Source organism: Lithobates pipiens, unplaced genomic scaffold, assembly GCF_037356315.1.
Source record: "Lithobates pipiens isolate NorthernLeopardFrog02 unplaced genomic scaffold, aLitPip1_a1.2 Scaffold_18, whole genome shotgun sequence".
NCBI classification, from domain to species: domain Eukaryota; kingdom Metazoa; phylum Chordata; class Amphibia; order Anura; family Ranidae; genus Lithobates; species Lithobates pipiens.
The window spans coordinates 393,524,604-393,548,621 of record NW_027507758.1 but is presented as its reverse complement, the minus strand read 5'-3'; the positions used below and the strand labels follow the sequence as shown (position 1 = coordinate 393,548,621).

Below are 24,018 nucleotides of genomic sequence, written 5' to 3'. Positions count from 1 at the left end.
CTAGGTCTTTTGTTTATTTTGTTGTACTTAGAAAGCACGGTGTTGCTGTATGTTTTGTTTGCTGGACTGTTTGTACCACGAATAAACGCCAAGATCTGCTTCATATATTCCAAGTCTGCTGTGAACTGTGTCCAAACACACCCTACCCCGGGAAGATCCCTTACAATAGCTTTTGAATATGTAAGTTTAGTAATAAGGTCCATAAAAAGAGAAAGAACCAAACTTACCGCATCAATTTGTTCAAGTGAAATTTTCCCAGTGTTTCTTTGTGAACTGAAATCTTGACCAATGTAAGAATGGCTAATCAAAAGAAAAAGAAAAAGCATTTTATGAAAAAAATATTTCATCCCAGTGACTTCCAATCAAATTGTCTGCCTAAAATTCACAAGAACTTGGAGCACCCACCAAGCAGCAGAACTGATTCTGTGACATTGAGAATAGGGAATATGTCGATTATTTTCTAAAGCCTTTAGTATGTAGGATTCCTACTTATCCTAAAGATATCACACAGATTATTAATGAATTGAATAACCAACGATATGAGGGGTGCTGTCTCCTGATGTTTTCATATTACCCATGACAAATGTTTGGAGGTGGCTGAACATTACTGTATATCGGTTTGGGTGGTCCTCTAAACAGAAAAAGTTTGTTTTAAATTAGCTTGCCTTTTCAATGAAGCATAACTGTGTGGTCCAGTCAAAAATTCAGAATTAAAAAAACAAAGCAAAACAAACAGTGTTGCAATGGAGGCAAAATGTGCCCTCTGCCTGGCAAATTATTTATGGCCTGGTAGGTGGAGGGTGCCCTCTACGGTTATTGCGCTGGAGTAGGTACATAGATGCTTTCCTCCTATGGAAAGAGGGTGTTGAGTCCTTGCACACATTTATGTTTTGTTTGAATACCAACAGTTGGGAGATGAAATTGATGTATAAATGGTGTCACTAAAAATATATATTTTTTTAGAAAGATAAGAGTGTAGGTAAAAACAGTTTTTACATCTGAGGACTTACGACATTAAGGATTTTTTTTTATTGCTCTACCTGTCTGGTTGTATACCTTCTCCAATGCCGGTGCGGCCTATAATAGGTAGGTAGCACAACTTGGGCCCTTCATGTTAGGATCAGTGAGCATATTACTGACATAAGAAAAGGGTTGAAGGGCAATATTCTTCACACCACAACAAGGATTCAACCTCATTCAAGGTTGTGGGGATAAATGAATTCACCCCGCATTATCGTGGATACAATTGTAAATAAAAAACATCTCCTGTCGAGACATGTTGGATATATGAACATTAGTTTAAATGTGGAGTGTAATCTTATTGCATTAATAATAGTTGAGTGTTTGTATTGATTTTAGCGTTTTTTTTTTACACTTTTTAAAATAAAATTTAGCTTAAAAGGAGAAGTTCAGCCTGAGCATTTTAGGCTGGGCTTCTCCTATAGGTCTGAAGTCCGCTGACATCACTGCAATCAGGCAAGGCAGTACGTCATCCCGATTCAGGAAGTCTGAATTCGCCAGCTGCCTGGACTGAAGCCAATCTCAGGCTCTCACCGAGCCGATGAGAGGCAGAGACAGGGAGGTGAGAGTACCAAGCCATCGGCAGTGTTCGGTGGCTCGGTTCTCAGTGAAGAGGTGGTGGGGGACAGGGGCAAGTATGAATAGGGAAGAAGAAAAAACAAAAAATGTTTATTATGTACACTATATATTGTAATGTCTGGGGTTGATACAATCAGGGCTCCCCTTTTTAATTTATATAAAGTTTTAACATCTTTATTTTGGCTAATCCAAGTATGATATACTGTATATCTTTTTGTAATTGAACAGTGTCTTGTGATTTTTGTTCACTAGATGGCGCTGTCACTAATATTACAACTATTACAAGTATCATGTGATTTCTGAGATTATCTCTGCATATATAAACCTTTTTTTATGTGAGTGAGAGCACCTTAGTACAACCTTTTGATTGGCTTTGATAAAATTTTTACAGTTTTTCCCTCTGTCCTCTCATAGTCCCCACTATCCTCCCCCCTTTTTTTTTGTTATCACCCTGCTCTTTTTTTTTCATCTCCTCTCTCTTCTCCCAACTAAAAACTTTTTTTTTTGTTTTCTCCCCTTTGGTGGGAATATTTGATGCAATATGCTGAAATACTGAAAAGAAAAAAAAAATGATATAAGAACATAAACGAAAGCCTGGGTTTCACGAGGTATTCTGTTCATGGTTTTATCCATCTTTCTCCCAATAGGTCGGTCCTGAAACAAGGGACTTTGTTTTCGACCAAATGGCGGAAGGGGTGGTGTGGGACTCTGGGCACAGGTGGTGCACCTCTGCCCGAATTCACCCTCCCTTTAGGGGGATGTGCCACAGACAGTGGCGTAATAGGTTATTGTTTTTAGATGGTTTTGTGTGTGCATTTTTTCCCTCCTCCTCCCTCCTTCTCATCAGATGCATCCAAGGCGAGAGAGTTCAGAAGGCTGGGCGTAGACACCGATCAGGCACAGCAATACAATAAGAGCCTCGTGGGAGTAATGAGAGCATGGCAGATAGAGTGAAGTAGGGCTGCAACTAACGATTATTTTCATAATCGATTAGTTGGCCAATTATTGTTTCGATTACTCGGTTAATAACAGTAAAAAAAAAAGTGGGCCAAATTGATGGTCATTTTCAACCACAGTGAGGGGAAAAATTGGAAATAATAGAATTCTTTCATTCAGCGAATGTACAAAGATTTTTCATCTGAATATTCTCACCTGAAAATTGATCTGTGAGGCCAGCATAAGGCTCGGTACACGCCTATGCAGTTTTTGCTTTTGATCTGTTTCTGCAGTGCTTTTTGCTGTGCATTTTGATTTTTGCACACGTGATTTTACTGCAATTTGCGTTCTTTGCATTTTTTTTTTTTTGGGCAGATTAAAAAACACAAATTGCTGCAAAAACGCATTACATTCTTTTCTGCAGCTTCTCCATTGAAGTATATTGAACCAAAAAAGCATAGTTTTGCGTTAAAAGTCCCTGACCCTTTCCAAATATGCAGCAGCTGAAAAAAGCACAGATATGAACGTGTCCCATAGGAAACCATGTAAATGAACTGTAGTGTGTTTCTACAAAAAGCACCAACAAACAGACGAGGCCTAAGATGTTTAGTAACATAATTGGGTTAAAAAGAGTAAAATTAGCCCTTTATAGTCAAAAAAGCAGATAATCACTACTGGAAGGGGTTCATTTTTTTTACTGTAGAACAGTGAAAGTAATATGTACAGTATTGATTATATTTTTGTACTATAAAGGGCTCATTTTAGTTATTTTTAACCCCATTATGTTACTGGCCGATTAATCGATTATGAAAATAGTAATCGATTAATTCCATAATTGATTAGTTGTCGATTAATCGATTAGTTGTTTCAGCCCTAGAGTGAAGATTGTATCATATAATGTGAGAGGGCTTTGATTCGATTGCTAAGTCATGAACTGCGTCACATGACGGCAGAGATAGTTTTTTTTTGCAAGAGAGACACTTTGCGGCAGGGTCGACCCCTCGTATGCCTCTTTTTCCATATAATCAATGGTTTCATGCACCTTCACCCATTGCTAGGGCTAGAGGAGTTACAATAGCTATACACAATGTCCCCTAGTACTCACAGAAATACGAGTAGATCCTGAGGGCTGCTTTCTTTTTGTCAAATGAAAGAATTCAGGGCCAGTGTTATACCCCAATAACTACTATATATGCCCCAAATAGCCATACCGTTAAATTTCTATCTAAAACTTTGGATATCCTGGGGAAGTTTCGGGAAGGTTTATTGGTTATGGGAGGGAATTTACATTACCTTGGACCCTTGTCTAGACACCTCTTCGGGGAAAACCTGTGTGTCTCATAAGGCATTAAGATATGTTAAACAGTGCCTTCGCTCTCTGCATTTGGTGGACAGTTGGAGGGTGTTGCATGAGCGGGACAGGGATTAGTTATTACTCCAAAATACACAATGTATATTCAAGGATTGACATGTTGATCGATCAGTATTATCTGAATTATGTAAATTCATCAACTATTGAGGCAATCACCACGTCAGACCATGCTCCAATAGGTTTAACGATGTCCGGCATCGATTGGGAGCCTGGAAAGAACATGGCGATTGAATGAATCTATTTTGGATGATAAAAAGAATGTGGAATCCTTGTCCCGCACACTAGCACTATACTTTGAGACCAATATATCAGAGGAGGTGTCTAACCAAGTGGTATGGGAAGCTCACAAGGCGGTCATCAGAGAAGAGTTAATTTAAATAAATTTTCATATTAAAAAAAGAGACAGAAGGAAATGGTCATGCTCTTAGAGGAAATACAAAAACTTGAAATTAAACATAAGACCCATTTAAAACCTGGGGACATGCAGAGACTGGAAAAACGGTGGGCAGACTTAAAACAGCTTCTTGATCTTAAAGTTCAAAATAAACAGATACTTTGCCCACCGATTCTATGAACAGAGGAATAAGGGTGGGAGACTATTAGCTAGACAATTAAACAAACAACAGGATTCGCACAATGTTCACACAATAAAGACGATAAGCAGATTGTGGACTCCCAAGCAATAGCGGCTGAGTTTCAGCGCTTGTATGCGTCTCTAAATAACAGACTCAGTTCCTGTGGAGAAGAGTGGCCGTTTGGAAAGAATTCGGCAATATCTTGAGGCCCCAGGGCTACAGGCCATTCCATCTTCAGCCTTGGAGGATATGGAAAACGCAATCTCCACGGAAGAGCTGTGCGGAGCGATTGCGGCTTTGCCATTAGGTAAATGCCCGGGACGTGATGGTTTTACAAATATGTATTGTAAAAGGTTTTCCTCAATCCTGTTGGATCCTCTTTGCAGATACCTTAACTATCTTGGTCTCTAACACATTGCCTCCAGAGGCACTGTTGCCTTATGGCAGTTCTCCTGAAAGTAGGGAAAGACCCTCAGTGCTTTGCCAGCTACAGACCCATCTCCCTCCTTAACTCTGACATTAAGCTCCTGGCTAAAATTCTGGCCCTAAGGTTACAAGAACATATAGGTAAATTGATTTACCCAGATCAAATAAGGTTTATGAAGGGCCAAGAGGCTAAAGATAATACTATTCGGGCCCTGCATGTATTGCACTGGATGAATAATGGAGCAGACCAGACCCAGAGTGTAGTCATTTCAATGGATGCTGAAAAAGCATTCGATAGGGTGAGAGTTTATGGTCGGAGTTTTGAGGGAGATGGGTCTAAGAGAGCGGCTGATGGGATGGGTGATGGCACTGTATGCAGATCCTACAGCAAGGATTAAAGTTAGTGTTAGACTATCAGATTATTGAGATATGGAATGGGACTAGGCAGGGGTGCCAACTGTCCCCATTGTTATTTGCTATGGTGCTGTAGACCTTTCTGCACACGATTAGGGGAAATAGAAAGATCGAGGGAATTTGTATTGAATCAACGGAACATACGATCTCAGCTTACGAAGATGATCTACTGTTGTACCTCTCCTCTCAAGTCTTTGATGGAAATAGACAGGTTTGGCCTTATTCTAAATTTTAAAATAAATATTGAGAAATCAGTGTTGATGCACTTTGTGCTTTTGAGGATGAGGACCACCTTGCAACAATCTTTTCCTTTTGTTTGGCGCCTTGATTCTATATTCTATTTAGGGGTCTAGATCTCTTCAGGTATAAAGTGCCTATATGATCTAAACTATGGACCCTTGATGGTATCCATAATACAAGACTTGCAAAAGTAGAGAAGTCAAACTTTGACATGGTTTGGCAGGGTACACACGCTTAAAATTAGTCTAATTCCCAGGCTTATTTACGGCTCACATACCGTACCCATAACACTCAGATATTCTTTAAACAAATACAACGTTTTTATGATCTTTGTGTGGGGAGATAAACATTCCAGGCTGGCACACGAGATTTTGAGGAGGCCAAAAAAACAGAAGGGTTTGGTGGGACTTTTGGATATAGCGTTTTATTAAAAGCCATGGCCCAGGTTCGTATAATGAACTGGTGCCATGACTCTGCTAGTAAAATTTGGATGCCCTTGAAGAAAACATTAGCAGGTAGGAACTTGGCCAGAGCCCCCCTGGATTCCGGTTTCTTATAGGTGGTTGTCGCAATATGCATCACCATTGATGAAGATACATGACTATACATTTGGTATAGAATGAACAGAACATTCACCCCCCCCCCCCCCCCAATATCCCCTATAAAATCATTGGAAGGATTTCCCTGGTTTTCCCCGGGGGAAGAGAAAGGGAGTTTAGATGGCTGGGAAATGGAAGGGTAATTGCGCTGGTGTGGCCCCACGGGGTAAATTGCTTCCATTGGTAAATTTGGTTTGAATACTGGGGGAAGTACCAATGGCTGTATGTAAATACCGTCAACTGACAGACTTGTTCAATAAGCGGAAACACCAGATCAGGCCAGCAAATCCACTTACTACTTTTGAGGAACGGTTTGTTAGCTTATCAGAGCTGGGTCATATGTTGTCTCGAATGTATAGGCTGGTTCTAAGCACCCAAAAAATGACAACTCCCCATTTCATTTGAGAATGGGAAAGAGGGCAATAATTTTACATCAGAGAAAATTAAAAGGCTGATGGGAGCAACACTACATACTTCAATAAGTTCCCATATACAGGAGATGTCTTACAAGTTCCTGACAAGATGGTATCGTACTCCGGCTCGATTGGCTCAGCTATATCCATCAGCAGATGTTAATTGCTGGAGAGGATATAACCAAAAGGCGCTCATTTCTGAATTTATGGTGCCATTGCCCAAAGACAAAAGTTTTCTGGGATGAGATAGCCTCTTGGATTAAGAAAATGACTCTTAGACCTATAGAATTCTCTCCATTATATTTTCTTTTTCATGGGATGCCATCAACTGCTAGATTTTATAAGAGAAGCGTTACTCCCCATTTGCTAAATGCAGCCAAAATATTGATAACTAGATTTTGGAAACAGTCTGGATGTCCCACTAAAATGGATTGGAAAAGGGAGGTAGAAAAAAACAATGGAAGCAGAGGGATAGATACATATGGTTAAAGACCAACAGAATAAATTTAAAGATACATGGGTGGATTAAACCCTTTTGGGGGCAATGCAGTGTTATGGATCAGATAAGTCTGTGGGTTGCATCCGGTGGGGAGAAATTGGGAAGAGTTTTTTTTGTGTAGTTTCTTTTTTCATCCTTTGGGAGGCACAGGGGAGAGATGATTGATGTCATTAAAGGAAGAGGATAAATCACAATAGTAAATTAGGCTCGGGACAGGCAACACACAATGGAATCAGATAAAGAAGGGTAGATTGAAATGAAAAATGGAGAGTTATAAAAATGAAATAGTAGAGCAAGATTATATTGAATTAAAACACTAAACATAATAGGACACGAAAATACGAAATTATACACCTTTTAAAAAATTACATTTATTGTATTGCTGGTTGTTTGACACATGTAATAGAGCACTGTAAAGCCCCCCTTCTTAGCTATACTTTGAATAATGTTTTGCAAAAATTGAGTTTTGGTTATGGGTAGGTAAGTGGGTGGGCTTTTTCTTTTTCTCTTTTGGTGTGTTTTCTCGGGGTGGGGTTACTGTGGTGTATGTTAATGAAAAGATTTATATAGATATATTGTGAAATGCGTACTTCTATGTTGTATGTTGGAATTTGTCTTAATAAAAAAAGTGATATAAAAAAAGAAAAAAGGGAGCACCTTCTTAAATTGACTAATTTGTGTATCACATGAACACAGACTGTAGCCAGTCTGTGGGAGCCATAATTATTGCTGGTTGGTAAGGGATCAAATAGTTATGTTAGGTTAGGTTCACACGATTACGAATGGGATGCGGGTTTCTTTGCCTCCCATTCGCATAGCAGGAGAGTGTGACCGATTGGTTCACACATCTCTGCAGCAGCTCCAGTGCAAATTGCACAGAAGCCCTGTGCGTCTTTTGGCCCATTTCAGGTCCGATTTCAGCCAAAAATTCAGGCTGAAATTGGACCTGAAACAGTAAACAGAGACGCACCGGACTCTTGCTGTGAGCTGCTGCGTTCTGACTGCAACTCAATTTATAACATTTGTCTGTGTTTTTTTTTATATCCATCAAAATTTTATTTAGTTTGCATAGGTACATTACAATCATAAATCTCCTTGCATTGAGTGTTAATTTGCAGTATACATAAAATCTTTATTGCATTATGGAATACAGTGCAGTTTGTTCAATCATAAAAAATGTCCTCATGGGTCTACCTTAACATCACTTTATCCCCTTTATTATCTTGCCTGTCTCAATCCTCACGCGACATGTATTCCCAGTAGTCTATCTGCTATCAGGTCCACCGGAGCTAGTCCCGGAACATCTAGCCACATTGCCCAGTTTCTCAAACTTGTGCGTGCTGCCTCTATGCTGGTATATTAATTTTTCCATAGGTAGCATCATTCCAATATTTTCAATCCACTCCTTTGTGGTCGGGGGGGTCTCAGATCTCCAATGTAACTTAATTAATTTCCTTGCCTGAAATAAGGCTCTATGCACGACTCTCTGCAATGTTCTTCCCACTCGTATTCCTCCAGAGCACCCAAGAGGCATGCTCTCAGATCCTGTGGGAGGGAAACTTTAAATACTGAGTTGACCGTGGTCACTACATTTGTGCCATAACATTTGTATAAGACTCCCGTGTTCTTTTTTACATCTAGTACATGTGGGGTCCAGTTTTGGGTTCATCAAATGAAGCCTATGGTGGGTGTAGTACATTCTTAGCAGGATATACAGCTGTGTCAGCCTTTGAGCTACATTTAATGAACTACTGCCTGGAATATTTCCTCCCACTGTTTCCCATCTAATTGTCAAGCATCTGCTTCCCACCTTTCCCTTGCCTTCAGAGGATGCGGCCTCATCACGGATTGCAACTGAATGGCATAGCACTGAGACACAAATCCTTTAGATCCTACAGGAGGCTGAACACATGGGTCGGAGACAATTGCCACTCTGAAGAGCGGCTCTGTGCTGCCACAGTATGGCTAAGTTGTATGTATTGAAAATACAGTGATGATGGAAGATCATAGGTTTCCTTCAAATCCTCAAAGGGGTGCAGCATCCCATTGCGGAATATGTTTTTAAGGTGTGTAACCCCATACCTCTGGCATCTAGCACCCGCCTGTAGCTTGGCCAGTTCAGTGTATGTGTCATTCCACCATATGGGACTGTACTCTGTGTATCCTTCTGCATTTTGAATATATTTAGACTTATTCCATACTTTCTGGATTCAATTAAGCGTTGAATATTTTTTGTGAGGTTTGGCAAAGGCCAAGGCCTCCAACGCCATGGGAACAGGTCCCCTATGTACAGTGTGTAGTAGTAGTTTTTGTGAAGAGCTTTGTGGCCTAGTCTCCGTCCCCCCTGCTGATGGAAACATACCAATGAGGTGCTGCAACTGCGCCACCAGGTAGTACAGCCAGGGGTTCGGCAATGCCAAGTACCCACTGTCTTTAGGCCTTTGCAAGTGTTCCATTTTGATCCTAGGGTTTCTTGATCTTTCCATATAAGGCTGTGGAAGATGGTGTTTACAGCGCAAAACGTCTTCAGTGGGATAACCATGGGAAAGTACAATAGTTGCGGAATAAGGATCATCTTAATTAAGTTCACCCTACCCGCAACTGTTAGGAAGAGTGATTTTCAAGTTTTAACCTGATCTCTAAACCTCAGTAACAAGGTAGCAACATTTAATCCCTTGGCTGTAATTTGAATCCCCAGGTATTTAAAGGATGTGGCTATGGGTATAGGACAGGCAGAATTAATTATCTGTGTATCGTCCCCATCCAGCAGGAGTAAAGCAAATTTTGACCAATTAATAAGTAGGCCTGAAAATCTTCCAAATCTGGATATGGCCGACATGGCTTCCTTGAGGGAATTATCTGTGTCCCCCAGCAGAAGCAGCATGTCATCCGCATAGAGCATGACCTTTCCTTGCAGATCACAATAGCGGAAGCCTGTTATGCGCTGGTTTACCCTGATATCAATAGCCAGTGGCTCAATTGCTAGCAGAAAGAGGGGGGACAGGGAAAAGCCCTGTCTCGTTCCCCTGTTCAACACGAAGCTCCGAGACAGTGAGCCGAAGCTCCTAATGGCCGTCTGTGGTTGGCTATATAGGAGTTTAACCCAGGAGAAATCTCAGCAGAACTGACCAAAGGTAATTCCAGTCTATGATGTCGAACGCCTTTGTGGCATCCAATGACAGCAGCGCTCTACTGCCCATGTTGTCTGTCCATGACTGGATATTGAGGAACAGTCTCCTCAAATTGACTGCTGTAGATTTATTGGGCATGAAGCCAGCCTGGTCATCATGCACAATAGATGTTATCACCCCATTCATTCTAATTGCCAGTGCTTTTGCTAGTATTTTAACATCACTTTGGAGCAACGAGATTGGTCGGTATGCCCCTGGGTCTACTGGGTCCTTTCCCCGTTTGAGTAGTAGGACTAGATTTGCGTTGGACATGGAGGGGGGGGGCTCTCTCTCTCTAGCTTCATTGAAAACTTTAAGTAGTTGTGGTAGTAGTTCCTCAGAGTAATGTTTATACACTTCTATTGGTAACCCATCTTCCCCTGGGGTCTTACAGTTGGGGGAGGTCCCAACTGCCACCTGTAGCTCCTCTACTGTGAGCAGGGCTTCCAGTAGGGCACGTTGACTCTGACAGATCAGGGAAAGCAATTTGTCTCAGGTATAAATCCAAGTCCTCTTGGGTGTGTGCCAGGGTTATATAGGGTCTCGTAAAATACAGTTAACTCCTGCACGATCAATTCGAGCTGGCTCACTATGTTTCCTGCTTGAGACCTGATAGCTCCTATTGCAGGCAAATTGTTGGTGGGAGTTCACAATCCGTGCCAAGAGACGCCCGGTTTTCTCACCCTCCTCAAAGAATGCCTGTTTTGTAAAGAAACTCTTCTTCTCGGCCGAGGAGGAGAGCAGATGCTGATAGGCATCCTGTGCTGCCTGCCGTGCCTCCTTGGCCGAATCGGAACGGATGTCAATGTATGCTTGTTCCATTGTTTGAACCCGTGTTTCCACCTCCTTCATTAGGGCCGATGATTCATGTTTTACCTTTTTCATTTCACCAATCAATAGTCCCCCATAAGTACGCCTTAAAGGCATCCCATTGTAATATCCTTGAAACATCTTGGTTCTGGGTGTCAAAGAACTCGCGCATGCACCCCACTATCCCCTCGTGTGAGCGGAAAAACTTTAGCCAAAAGGCATTAAACTTCCAAGGGGCCTTAGGCAATGTGGAAAGGGGAGCCACCAGGAGTTGGATCACTAAGGGAGAGTGATCTGAAACGCTACGGAGTCTATGTATCATGTCCGCTAGAAATGGGAGCATGCTCAGGTTCCCAATCCCCAGGTCAATTCTAGACAGACAACCATATGATTTGGAAAAACATGTGAATTTCTTTGCATCTGGATTGCGGTGCCGCCAGATATCCACCCAGCCCACCTCTTGCAGCAACCTCGCCAGGGGAGTAGTCATGGAAAGGGCAGAGGGTCTAGGGCGTCTATCCGCCACCTGGCCCAGACAGCAATTTAAATCTCCAATCACGAGTAACAGCACATCCGGTCTACCATCCAGGAATGCTAGGAGGAGCCGTAATAACGCTGCCGTGAATGGCGGAGGAATATATATGCATGCTAACACACGTCAATGTATGAAACCTGCCATGGATAAAAGACAAATCTCCCATCCGTGTCTATGACACTTTCAAATTCCTAGTAGTCCAGGGCCCCATGAATCAATACACTTACCCCCCTGGAAAAGGAGGTATGTGTAGAGTGATAGGCTTTCCCCACCCAGGAGTATTGCAAAAAGCATTCTGTCTCTACTGTCAAGTGAGTCTCCTGTAGACATATTACCCCATGGAGGAATTTCTTCAGGCACATAAAGATCATAGTACGTTTTAAGGGGGAGTGCAGGCCTCTGACATTCCAGGACACTATGGGGACTTTAGCCATTCATGCCATTAATAAGAGTCATTTGACAGGATGGTTGTGGGTGCAGATATATGTACGGTGCTGTAGGTGGGTACCTTTTAAACTCCATATGGTTGGTCTTTGTACAATTGTCAGTGTTCGAGCAGGCTCAGAGTCCATGTCTTTTGTAGTGTACCTTTTTTGGCCAACAACTGCCAGGGAAGAAACCTTAAGTTGGAACTGCAGACCAAACTGGTCTATGAACTTTGGTAGCTACCAACAGGGCAGCTGTAACTTCGTTGGTGACCTTCTGACGCCATTCACTGTCTAACAACAACCTTTGAATTGGTGATGTGTCATCCATTTCACTTTCATTGTATTGTATTGTGCAATATTTTGTCCCCCAGCCAGGGAGTGTCTTCTTAACAAATATGCAGGGGGTCTCCTCTGAACAAGATAATCAAAGTACCTTCCCCCATGTTGTACATGTCCGCCGGTCAACTCACGGTGCAAGTGTCAGTCCTCATCCTCTTGTGCTCTTCTTTGCAGTGTTTGTTCATTGCGGTCTAGCCACGTTGCGGCCTGTTTAGTGGACTCAAAGAATTGGGCTTGGCCTCTCACTGCTATCTGGAGTTTTGGCGGGTATAGCATGGCGTAGGGTAGTTGCAGGAGCCTCAGCCGGTGTTTGACATCGGTAAATTTGGCTCTGCGTCTCTGGAACTCTACCAAAAAGTCTGGGTAGAAGGACACCCTGGTTCCATTGGATATTTTCTCGCTCTCTTGCCTGGCGCAACACTGCCGCCTCTCTATCCCGGTAGTGAAGTATCCTTGCCAGGATAGATCTAGGGGAGCCTCCCTGCTGGCAGTCCCACTATACGAACATTGTTTAGTCGCAGACGATTTTCCAGATCCTCTGCACGATCGTTTGCATCCCGCGCCATCTGCAGAACAGCTCTGGAGTTTTAGGCCATGGGTTGCAGCTGGACTGTGATTAAATAAACAGCTCACAAACAGGGAGTGGGAACAATGGCAGCCAACCAGCAGTCCTACATCGCGCCTCAAACTACCAAAAGGTTTAATAAGCTGGAAAAAGGGAAAAGGGGGGAAGAAAAGAAAGAAGAAAGGAAAAAGACAGCAAGCCTCTCCTGGGGCATTAAGAGGTTAGCCTCAGATCAGACTAGGCTGTCCCCATCAGGTAGGTGTTCCGGGGTCCCAGGTTTTTTCAAATCGGGGAAGATATGTTTTTTTTTATGTCTGCCAGTTATTTATGTTTGTGCGTCATTTTTTTTAAGAACAAATCATTTTTATTATTGATTGATTAAAAGGTGTTTTAATATTTTCCCTTTGCGCTCAGATCTCACCTTTTTAAGAACTGTGACATATTTATATTTGAGTGTAATACCATTATCTGTATTATATATTTATTATTTTTTTTATATAAAAAAGGATGTACCAAACCACTATACGTTCACTTTAAAGATAAACAAGAGATTTTCAGGATTACTTTGCTACCTACAGAGCCCCCCATCTGGAACTAGTAGCAGTCTGCCAATGAAGCTGAAAACCTATCCTGCATGCTTGTTGCAGGTCAGTGACTCACTAATTTGTGAAGATGGAATCAGGATGAAAGTCTCAAAAGCATTCACCTTTAAAACAAATTGGCTATGGGAGCTTATATAACTTAGCCCCAACAGGTTCAACTTAAAAGGGTAGGTCTACTAATGGCTGCATAGGTAGGAGCTTTTATATTTCTCCTCTGCCCTGTTATACAGCATGTATAAATACATGTGAAAATATATAACACATAAAACAAAAAGAAAAACAAGGCATTCAGTATAGATCTAATTAAGTTAAGCCAGTATTAACAAAAACAAGCAGCCAGGAGTGTCAAATTAATCACTCCATGCTGTGCTAACATTTTCCCACAGCTAATCTTGACAAACTCAAACCAGACAAGTCAGATAAAAAACAAGCAGATAAATGATTGAAAAAAGTGTCTCATTAAATTACTTACACACATACAGATTGAGCAACAAAGCATTCTCTATGGATATATCGTAGCTAAGGGTACCCATAATCATATCAAGTGAAGTCTACTGAATAGAAAACAATTTGCCCACCATTTCCATCCACTTTAACAGCTATATACACGTTTTGTATTTTACACGTTTTTTACATTTATATGCCGTTACCCACAGAACTACATTAATTCCTTCAAAGAAGTAAACCAGATTTGGCCCAACACAGTTTTAAAGCAATAGCAATCATGAAATGCAGGTTACTTATGCTTGCAAGTCCCTGTGTTAGGGCCTATAAACACTACCACATTGCACTCCACAGTTCTTGTGCGTTAAGTTAGAGGCAGCCCATTCAAATGGGGCAAAAAATAGTGGTGGTTATAATTTTTTGCAGCGTAGTGCAATGCATGCTGCTGTGGGTTTTGGTGTATTTTAGCACAAGTGTATGGTGGAGGTATGCTGAAACGCCATTCAAACACAGTAACACATGTGTGAACAGCGATTTGGACCCCAAGCTAAGGCAGTACATGTGGATTCAACATTTGCCCAAATCAAGTTCAAATCCCACCCTCTCCTTGCACTATGCTCCACCACTTTCATCCAAAGAACTTGAATACAGGTTTGGCTCTTTGTGGCTGTAAATAACAGATGTAATCAGATCAGAACTCTATTAGAACTCTATGAATCTGAAAGGCAAACTCGGCAGATTAAAAAAAAAATTTCACCTAAAAAAAAAAAAAAAATGGCATTTACTGTGAAATTGTACCTATACCCTGTAATTAAAATCCATAGCTCAACTGTCTAAAGGAGATTGATTAGCACAATTTCATGTGACAAACCAAAATCTGTGAAAAATATGCTTTCAGAATACAATTCCTTTTTAGAAGCAGCATAGAACTGTGTATGTGACAGAGCCTTGAAAAACACCAGAGTACTGTCCGTGATACTTTCTTCTTTATTTGCACTAATATGGCTACAATCACCTCAAGCATGACAAAGCTTTGGAATCCTCAATTTTCTATTGTATTACATTAATAGAATGGGAATAGGAAGAACTGTTCCAGAGACATTGTGCAATGAATAAAAAAGTGGATCTGTGCAAAATTGCAGCTTCAGAATTTCTACTGAAACTAGTATACCATACACAGCTGACTTGTCTTACATTGTTTGAACAATACGTTTGACTAAAGCTGGCCATACACTATATGGAAAAATCAGCCAGCGCTCATTTGGCCAGTTTGTTTGGTTTTCGTCCCGTTATGGGCACAAAATCAGTAATCGTTGGGATGTTTTTGAGCCAAAAAAATGAAGGACAAGTTTGGAAACTTTCTGCTGAATGAACGATAAAGTGAAAGGTTAATGTGTCTCGTCCTAACTGTTTGCACTAGGTATACGTCAAAAAAAAAAACCCCAAAGAAAACAGGATTTTTAAAACAGCAGGAGAGCACACAGAGATCCCAGCATAGCTAGAGAACTGACCATGTTGTGCTCTCCTGCTTAGTGGGGTCAGTTTTTAATAGGAAAGCAAAAAGACTAGCATGAACATTAGGGATTTCAAATAATGGAATCAATACAGAGACCAGAATACTTTCTTATAAAAGTACATGGTACAGCAGCCACATATCAGGAATATGAAATGTTGGGGCAAAAAACTAAGTCATGATTTGATGAGGTTCACTTGAAATACACTGAAGTTATTCACCAAACAAAGATCAAAGCTAAAAGTAAAAGGAAAATAAAAAATTTCTCAAAATGCAACCCACATAACTGTTGGGACAGTGGACACAAGAATCCAACCAGTTGCTCACTAAAGAGACAAAAAGTAAAAAAAAAAACACAGCATGCTTCCAGAACCAACCAAAACTTAAGGAAGGGGGAAGAGCATGTTACATACAGCACACAATAAAGATTTCACCCACAATGCCACGGAGAACATACCTGAGGTGATTAAGTAGAGGTTGCAGTCTTTCATCTGATTGCACTACTGGAAGCGATCGAGCTGACAACTAAAAGAATAAGAGCAACACTATGAAACGATGGCCATTAAAAATTTGTACATGTGGAAAGCATTAACAATGAAAGGACTATATATTAAATGGGAAGTTATAAAATGATATGCATGTATTATATTACACAATCTATTTAAAATTTCAGGCAAACCAATACACAGTTGAAATGCACATGTAAGCACCCATCTGTAGATGAATTTGTAATTTTGTGGTGTCACAGCTGAAATCTGAGTGGATTCAGGTACTTATGCTAGGTTGTATCAGGGTCCTTCCATTTGGTTTGGACTAATTGACATTGACGTTTCCTGTATTCTACATTTCAGTAAACACTGTAATAAAAAGAGTCAGTCCACTCAAAACAGATATTTCAGTTCTAGAAAAGGACGACAATTTCCTTCTCTAGAGGAGGCTCAATTTGCGAGCCAGTGTTTGAGTTCCCTCATCTGCAGGTCTACTATGGACATTATGAGGGATCACGCTCTCCCTCACCAATGCTTACTTCAATGCAGCACACCACCAAGTGCTCTAGCTTTTTTGGTCTATTAGGGTTATGGAGATTAGAAGAAACTAAACAGACAAAAATGTAGACAAGAGAACCCAAAGCTCATGTGTGGACATAACAGGCATTCACAGCAGTATATATTGCTGGAATATGAAGTCAATTCTGTAGTCAAGTGCTGACTCTACCTATAACCGAAACATTACTACCTGATGGAATCAACATTAAAATGGTATTTAGAACCTTTACAGCAGTATTTCACAACCTTTTCAACACAGAGGAACCCTTGATATAACCTTCTAGTCTCAAGGAACTCCTGATAAAAATGATTATCTATAACTAATGACGCATTAGTGTGTAATGGATGTGGGAATGTCATGATGAAATGTCTATTCCAATATATTTTAGTATATGCTTTATAGCCTGACATATATATCAGCTCCTGCTTATCAACCTTAAAATATATTCAGCAGATATTTGCAAAACTTGTCCTTCCCTTGCTGTGGAACTGAACTGCAAGAGTAAATAGAAGAACAGTTAACAGAAGAATCGCACCTCTTCCGAAAATACACTCAAAAGTTAACACAGTTTCAGAAGCAAGAACATTGCAAGAACATAAAAGTGAACAAAGAGTCCTGCGCAAATCAATCAAAAGTCCTTGATAAAGTGCTAAGTGCTAGTGGAATATAAATAAAAAGCTACAAATATATATGAAAAAAATATTTAGCAAAATCCAAAAGTCCATAAAGTGGATGTCAACTTGTAATTCACAGGCACCGTTGGTGAAAATGCAGATGAAAGCAGTGTAATAAATCCCAGAATTAAAGGCTCTCAGAACTCTCACCTCCAAGTATAAAAAACAGGCACATCAAACCAGGCTGACCATCTCCACTCCTTGTCTCCCGCCACCATGTGCTGTGTCTTCTATGTTTAAATGTGAGAGTCCGATTTTATTAATTTCTTCAATTAAACCGTTATATTTTAATTAATTACTACACTATCATAGCCTTCCCTCTCTCTCCATGTTTATTATTTTTTTGAGCCGCACATCTCTGTGAATACTTTCCCCGCAACTACAGTATAGTCTACATGTATTATATGGCCCCCTTGTGGCCCGGTGTGGAGATTATCGCTTCCTAGTTGGCTGCAGTGGAGGACCCCCCTGGTGGCTGGAGACAAGGAGTGGAGATATTCAGCCTGGTTTGATGTGCCTGTTTTTTATACTTGGAGGTGAGAGTTCTGAGAGCCTTTAATTCTGGGATTTATTACACTGCTTTCATCTGCATTTTCACCAACGGTGCCTGTGAATTACACGTTGACATCCACTTTATGGACTTTTGGATTTTGCTAAATATTTTTTTCATATATATTTGTAGCTTTTTTTTTTATATATTCCACTAGCACTTAGCACTTTATCAAGGACTTTTGATTGATTTGCGCAGGACTCTGTTCACTTTCATTTTTTGTTAGATAGTTTGTGTATGCTATCAGGTTCAGCGGCATTTCTTGCACCTTATATTTGCACGTGCACTTTTGTTTTGATCATATATATATTTTCCTATATTTACTATTTTATACACTGATTCTTTGAAGAGGTATACTCACTCTGTTTATTAGCTTTATTTTGTTGAATAGTAGCGCGAAGGCCCCTTTCTCAATTTTATTGCAAGAACATAGCTACTTCCTCATATAGATGACCCAGCTAAAGCTTATTTTTTTAATCACAATTTATATATATTTTGTGGATATTTTGTGGTTTGCATGCACCAGCCTTATCTGACGTATCTTAATCTTAACAAAAAAGGTATACAAGTCATGGAAAGAGGAAATATTAAAAGAGAAAGAAATTTGACTCTGACAGCGTGAGTTGCTTGAAGCGTGCATGCTTTATATTCAATAAAGTGATCAGGGGCAGATATATAAATACCAGACCTTGGTTCTGATCCAATACAAGTGTGATGGCTAGTGGGAAGAATGCTCCTTACACTTGTGGACAATGGGAAGAATTACCCCCTTACAGATAGCTGTCAAGGATGTCAGTGGGAATTTATCTGAGGCAGAAACTTCTCATTGCTCAAGGAACCCCTAGCAACCTCTGGAGGAGCCCTAGAGTTCTATGCAACCCTGGTTGAGAAACCCTGCTTTACAGTAAAGCAGTTTGCTCCAAAAACCCATGTAGGGTCTTTTTGGCACCCTTATTCACCCTTACATTCTGAAAACCATAAAAATAAGAACACAAAAATATGCCTAACCTAGCATGTTCAATTCAGTATTCAAAAATGGAGAAGTCAAATTGAAAAGCAATAAAGTATCTACCATCATCGTTACTTTTGTATCAATGTATTTAAGCAGACCCTAAATGACAATGATACTCTAAACACATACAGAGTGTTATAAAGCTCTGGAATAGGCAAAATAAAAATATAACAGGTAAAAAGCCTGCCCTGCCCACTCCAAGCTGTTAATTTCAACACTTTAATAAAATAATAAAAATAGTGTAGCTCTTCAATGGTAATAGATGTAGTCAACATAAATTATAAGGATAATCATATAACAGAGATCATATAAATGATATAGATGCCTAGAGAAAAAAAGTCCAAAATTGGGCACACATTCCACAATGTAGCTGGCACGGGGGTGACCGAACCGTCACAGAAGAGGAAGGAATCACACTAGGCGGATGTATTCATGTGAATCTGCTTGACTGTAAACATCAGGGAAAGTAGATAAATACTTCTTACCAACTCTGTTGGACTCACACAGTCCTATGACAGTTGAGTCTGAAAGGCTTGAGGTCACAATCTGGGACCAAGGAGTATAAGGAGGGAGGTCTGTTGAGCTGATGGAGGAATTCCAAACGGCTGTATGCCCGATAATGTATTTCTCAGATGGAACGTCAAGGTTGTTTGTAGTCCAGCTCAGACGCGGCCCGTTGCACTGGTACTCCAATCTCCCCCGAATGGGGAGGAGGATATTTGGGGGTTTAGACCAAAGAAACGGAAAAAAAGAAAAAGAAAAAAGGGCTCCACATGGTGCGGGTCAAACGGTATAAAAATGGTAATTTATTAAAGTCAAAAGGTTATTAATGACTTTGTGATCACAAAATAGAGTAAAATGAAATTAAAAGCAATGTAGGGTGCCAACAGCTAGCCCAACGCGTTTCGACACATATGTCTTCGACAGGGGACATGCCCCTGTCGAAGACATATGTGTCGAAACGCGTTGGGCTAGCTGTTGGCACCCTACATTGCTTTTAATTTCATTTTACTCTATTTTGTGATCACAAAGTCATTAATAACCTTTTGACTATAATAAATTACCATTTTTATACCGTTTGACCCGCACCATGTGGAGCCCTTTTTTCTTTTTCTTTTTTTCCGTTTCTTTGGTCTAAACCCCCAAATATCCTCCTCCCCATTCGGGGGAGATTGGAGTACCAGTGCAACGGGCCGCGTCTGAGCTGGACTACAAACAACCTTGACGTTCCATCTGAGAAATACATTATCGGGCATACAGCCGTTTGGAGTTCCTCCATCAGCTCAACAGACCTCCCTCCTTATACTCCTTGGTCCCAGATTGTGACCTCAAGCCTTTCAGACTCAACTGTCATACGACTGTGTGAGTCCAACAGAGTTGGTAAGAAGTATTTATCTACTTTCCCTGATGTTTACAGTCAAGCAGATTCACATGAATACATCCGCCTAGTGTGATTCCTTCCTCTTCTGTGACGGTTCGGTCACCCCCGTGCCAGCTACATTGTGGAATGTGTGCCCAATTTTGGACTTTTTTTCTCTAGGCATCTATATCATTTATATGATCTCTGTTATATGATTATCCTTATAATTTATGTTGACTACATCTATTACCATTGAAGCGCTACACTATTTTTATTATTTTATTTGCTGAACTTTGTTTGTTTTTGGTGTTGGCTGCTGTTTTGGCTGTTGAGGCCTTTACTTTACATATATCTAACTATAGCGCAGTGCTTTCCCCCTAATTGCAACACTTTAATAAGAAAAATTATTGCAAATGGCAGCCCCAAATTTCAGGTCATGTGACATCAGCAGCCTCGATTTTCCCCAGCATGGAGCTGCAAGTTGATTACCTGTCTGAAGTCTCATATTATAGATAAAATAAGCAGTGCTGGCAACACAAAACAAATAAATGCACCATGCAATGGATAATCAAATATGTCGGATAAATAACACTATATATGTAATAAAACAAAAAAATAAAAAATAAATCTGTGGACAAGCCAGCTGCACAAGCAAATGTGCAGGCAATTATATACTGTATATACACACACAAATATACACATACATACACACAGTATCTCACAAAAGTGAGTACAACCCTCACATTTTTGTAAATATTTTATTATATTTTTTTCATGTGACAACACTGAAGAAATTACACTTTACTACAATGTAAAGTAGTGAGTGTGCAAATTTGCTGTCGCCTCAAAATAACTCACAACACAGCCATTAATGTCTAAACTGCTGGCAACAAAAGTAGGTACACCCCTAAGTAAAAATGTCCAAATTGGGCCCAAAGTTTCAAAATTTTGTGTGGCCACCATTATTTTCCAGCACTATCTTGACCCTCTTGGGCATGTAGTTCACCAGAGCTTCACAGGTTGCCACTGGAGTCCTTTTCCACTCCTCCATGACGACATCACAGAGCTGGTGGATGTTCAAGATCTTGCACTCCTTCACCTTCAATTTGAGGATGCCCCACAGATTCTCAATGGGGTTTAGGTCTGGAGACATGCTTGGGCAGTCCACTACCTTTACCCTCAGCTTCTTTTGCAAGGCAGTGGTTGTTTTGGAGGCGTGTTTAGAGTCGGTATGTTGGAATACTGACCTGTGGCCCCATCTCCGAAGGGAGGGGGATCATGCTCTGCTTCAGTATGTCAAGGTACATACTGGCATTCACGGTTCCCTCAGGGAACTGTAGCTCCCCAGTGCTGGCAGCACTCATGCAGCCCCAGACCATGACACTCCCACCACCATGCTTGACTGTAGGCAAGACACACTTGTCTTCGTACTCCTCACCTGGTTGCGCCACATATGCTCGACACCATCTGAACCAAATAAGTTTATTCTTGGTCTCAATAGACCACAAGACATGGTTCCAGTAATCCATGTCCTTAGTCTGGTTGTCTTCAGCAAACTGCTTGCAGGCTTTCTTGTGCATCATCTTTAGAAGAGGCTTCCTTCTGGGGCGACAACCATGCAGACCAAATTTGATGCAGTGTGCGGCATATGGCCTTAGCACTAAAAGGCTGACCCCCCCCCCCCCTTCAACCTCTGCAGAAATGCTGGCAGCACATGCATGTGCACTCAACTTCTTTGGTCGACCATGGCGAGGCCTGTTCTGAGTGGAACCTGTCCAGTTAAACTGCAGTATGGTCTTGGCCACAGTACTGCAGCTCAGTTTCCGGGTCTTAACAATCCTCTTATAACCTAGGCCATCTTTATGTAGAGGAACATTTTTTTCAGACCCTCTTGTAACCCTAATGAGTCACATGACACTGCGGAAGGAAAATATCTAATTGGGCCCAATTTGGACATTTTCACTTAGGAGTGTACTCAATTTTGTTGGCAGCGGCTTAGACATTAATGGCTGTGTGTTGAGTTATTTTGAGGGGACAGGAAATTTACACTGTTAACCACCTTCAGACCGGACCATTTTGCTGGTAAATGACCAGAGGTCTTTTTACAATTTGGCACTGCGCTGCTTTAACTGGTAATTGCGCGGTCATGCAATGTTGTACCCAAACAAAATTTGCGTCCTTTTCTTCCCACAAATAGAGCTTTCTTTTGATGGTATTTGATTGCCTCTGCGATTTTTATTTTTTGCGATATAAACGTAAAAAGACCGCAAATTTTGAAAAAAAATGATATTTTCTACTTTTTGTTATTAGAAAAATCCAATAAACTCAATTTTAGTCATACATTTAGGCCAAAATGTATTCAGCCACATGTCTTTGGTAAAAAAAAAGTCAATAATTGTATATTTATTGGTTTGCGCAAAAGTTGTCACATCTACAAACTAAGGTACGTTTTCTGGAATTTACGCAGCTTTTAGTTTACGACTGCCTATCTCATTTCTTGAGGTGCTAAAATGGTACAAAACCCCCCCAAATGACCCCATTTTGGAAAGTAGACCCCCTAAGGAAATTGATAAGTGGCATGTTGAGCCCATTGAATATTTTATTTTTTTGCCTCAAGCGATTGAATAATGACAAAAAAAAATTTTTTTTTTTTTTTTTACACAAAGTTGTCACTAAAAGATATATTGCTCACACATGCTATGGGCATATGTGAAATGACACCCCAAAATAAATTCTGCTGCTTCCTGAGTACGGGGATACATATGTGGGACTTTTTGGGAGCCTAGCCGCGTACGGGGCCCCGAAAACCAAGAACCGCCTTCAGGTTTTCTAAGGGCGTAAATATTTGACTTCACTCCTCACTACCTATTACAGTTTTGAAGGCCATAAAATGCCAAGATGGCACAAAACCCCCACAAATGACCCCATTTTAGAAAGTAGACACCCCAAGCTATTTGCTGAGAGGCATATTGAGTCCATGGAATATTTTATATTTTGCCACAAGTTGCGGGAAAATTACAAACTTTTTTTTTTTTTTTTTCACAAAGTTGTCACTAAATGATATATTGCTCACGCATGCCATGGGCATATGTGAAATGACACCCCAAAATAAATTCTGCTGCTTCTCCTGAGTACGGGGATACCACATATGTGGGACTTTTTGGGAGCCTAGCTGCGTACGGGGCCCCGAAAACCAAGCACCGCCTTCAGGCTTTCTAAGGGCGTTACAGTTTTGAAGGCCATAAAATGCCAAGATGGCACAAACCCCCCCCCCCCAAATGACCCCATTTTGGAAAGTAGACACACCTAAATTTAGGGGTACACTAGTGAGACTAGGTAATAAATGGCGGGTGCCCTGAAACTATAAAAAAAATAACTAACCAACCAGCGTCACCTGTAACAGTTATATGGTGATCACTGGTGAAAGGGTTAACTAGGGGGCAATCAGGGGGGCTTTATGCGGTAGTATATGGGGGTCCCTGGCGCTATAAAAAGCTGCGGTGAACCTAAATACCTACCTGCCTAACTAGCGTCACCTGTGACACTAATACAGTGATCAGAAAAACGATCGCTTATTAGGCTGGGTTCACACTGGAGCGATGCGGGAACGCCACGAATCCGCGGCGGGTTCCCGCATCACATGCCTCCCGGCGGCAGTTCACACTGCCCTATGCGAACTGCTGGGAGTGTCAGTGAAATGTTAATGACACCCCCAGATCAGTTCGCATATCGCAGTGCGATCTGCAAACTCGGATCGCATGGTGTGAACACCTATGCGATCCGATTCTGCTGCGGACCAAAAAAAGGGTCCCGTGCGAGTTTGCGGCGGGTGCGACACGAATTCAGCCATACTATCTGTATGGCTGAACTCGAATCGCACAGAGATCGGATGTGAT

The 24,018-nt window shown here is 41.0% G+C and overlaps 1 protein-coding gene across 1 annotated transcript in view; it reads right to left on the bottom strand.

Annotated features, from left to right (window-relative positions):
* PRIM2 (DNA primase subunit 2) overlaps window positions 1–24,018 on the bottom strand; it is a 264,458-nt gene that overhangs the window by 119,688 nt on the left and 120,752 nt on the right. The window contains exons 8-9 of the mRNA XM_077489506.1: window positions 15,937–16,004; window positions 228–300 (exon numbers count right to left, since the gene is read on the bottom strand). Of these exons, the coding sequence (XP_077345632.1) occupies window positions 228–300; window positions 15,937–16,004 (141 nt within the window). The remainder of the gene's footprint in view (window positions 1–227; window positions 301–15,936; window positions 16,005–24,018) is intronic.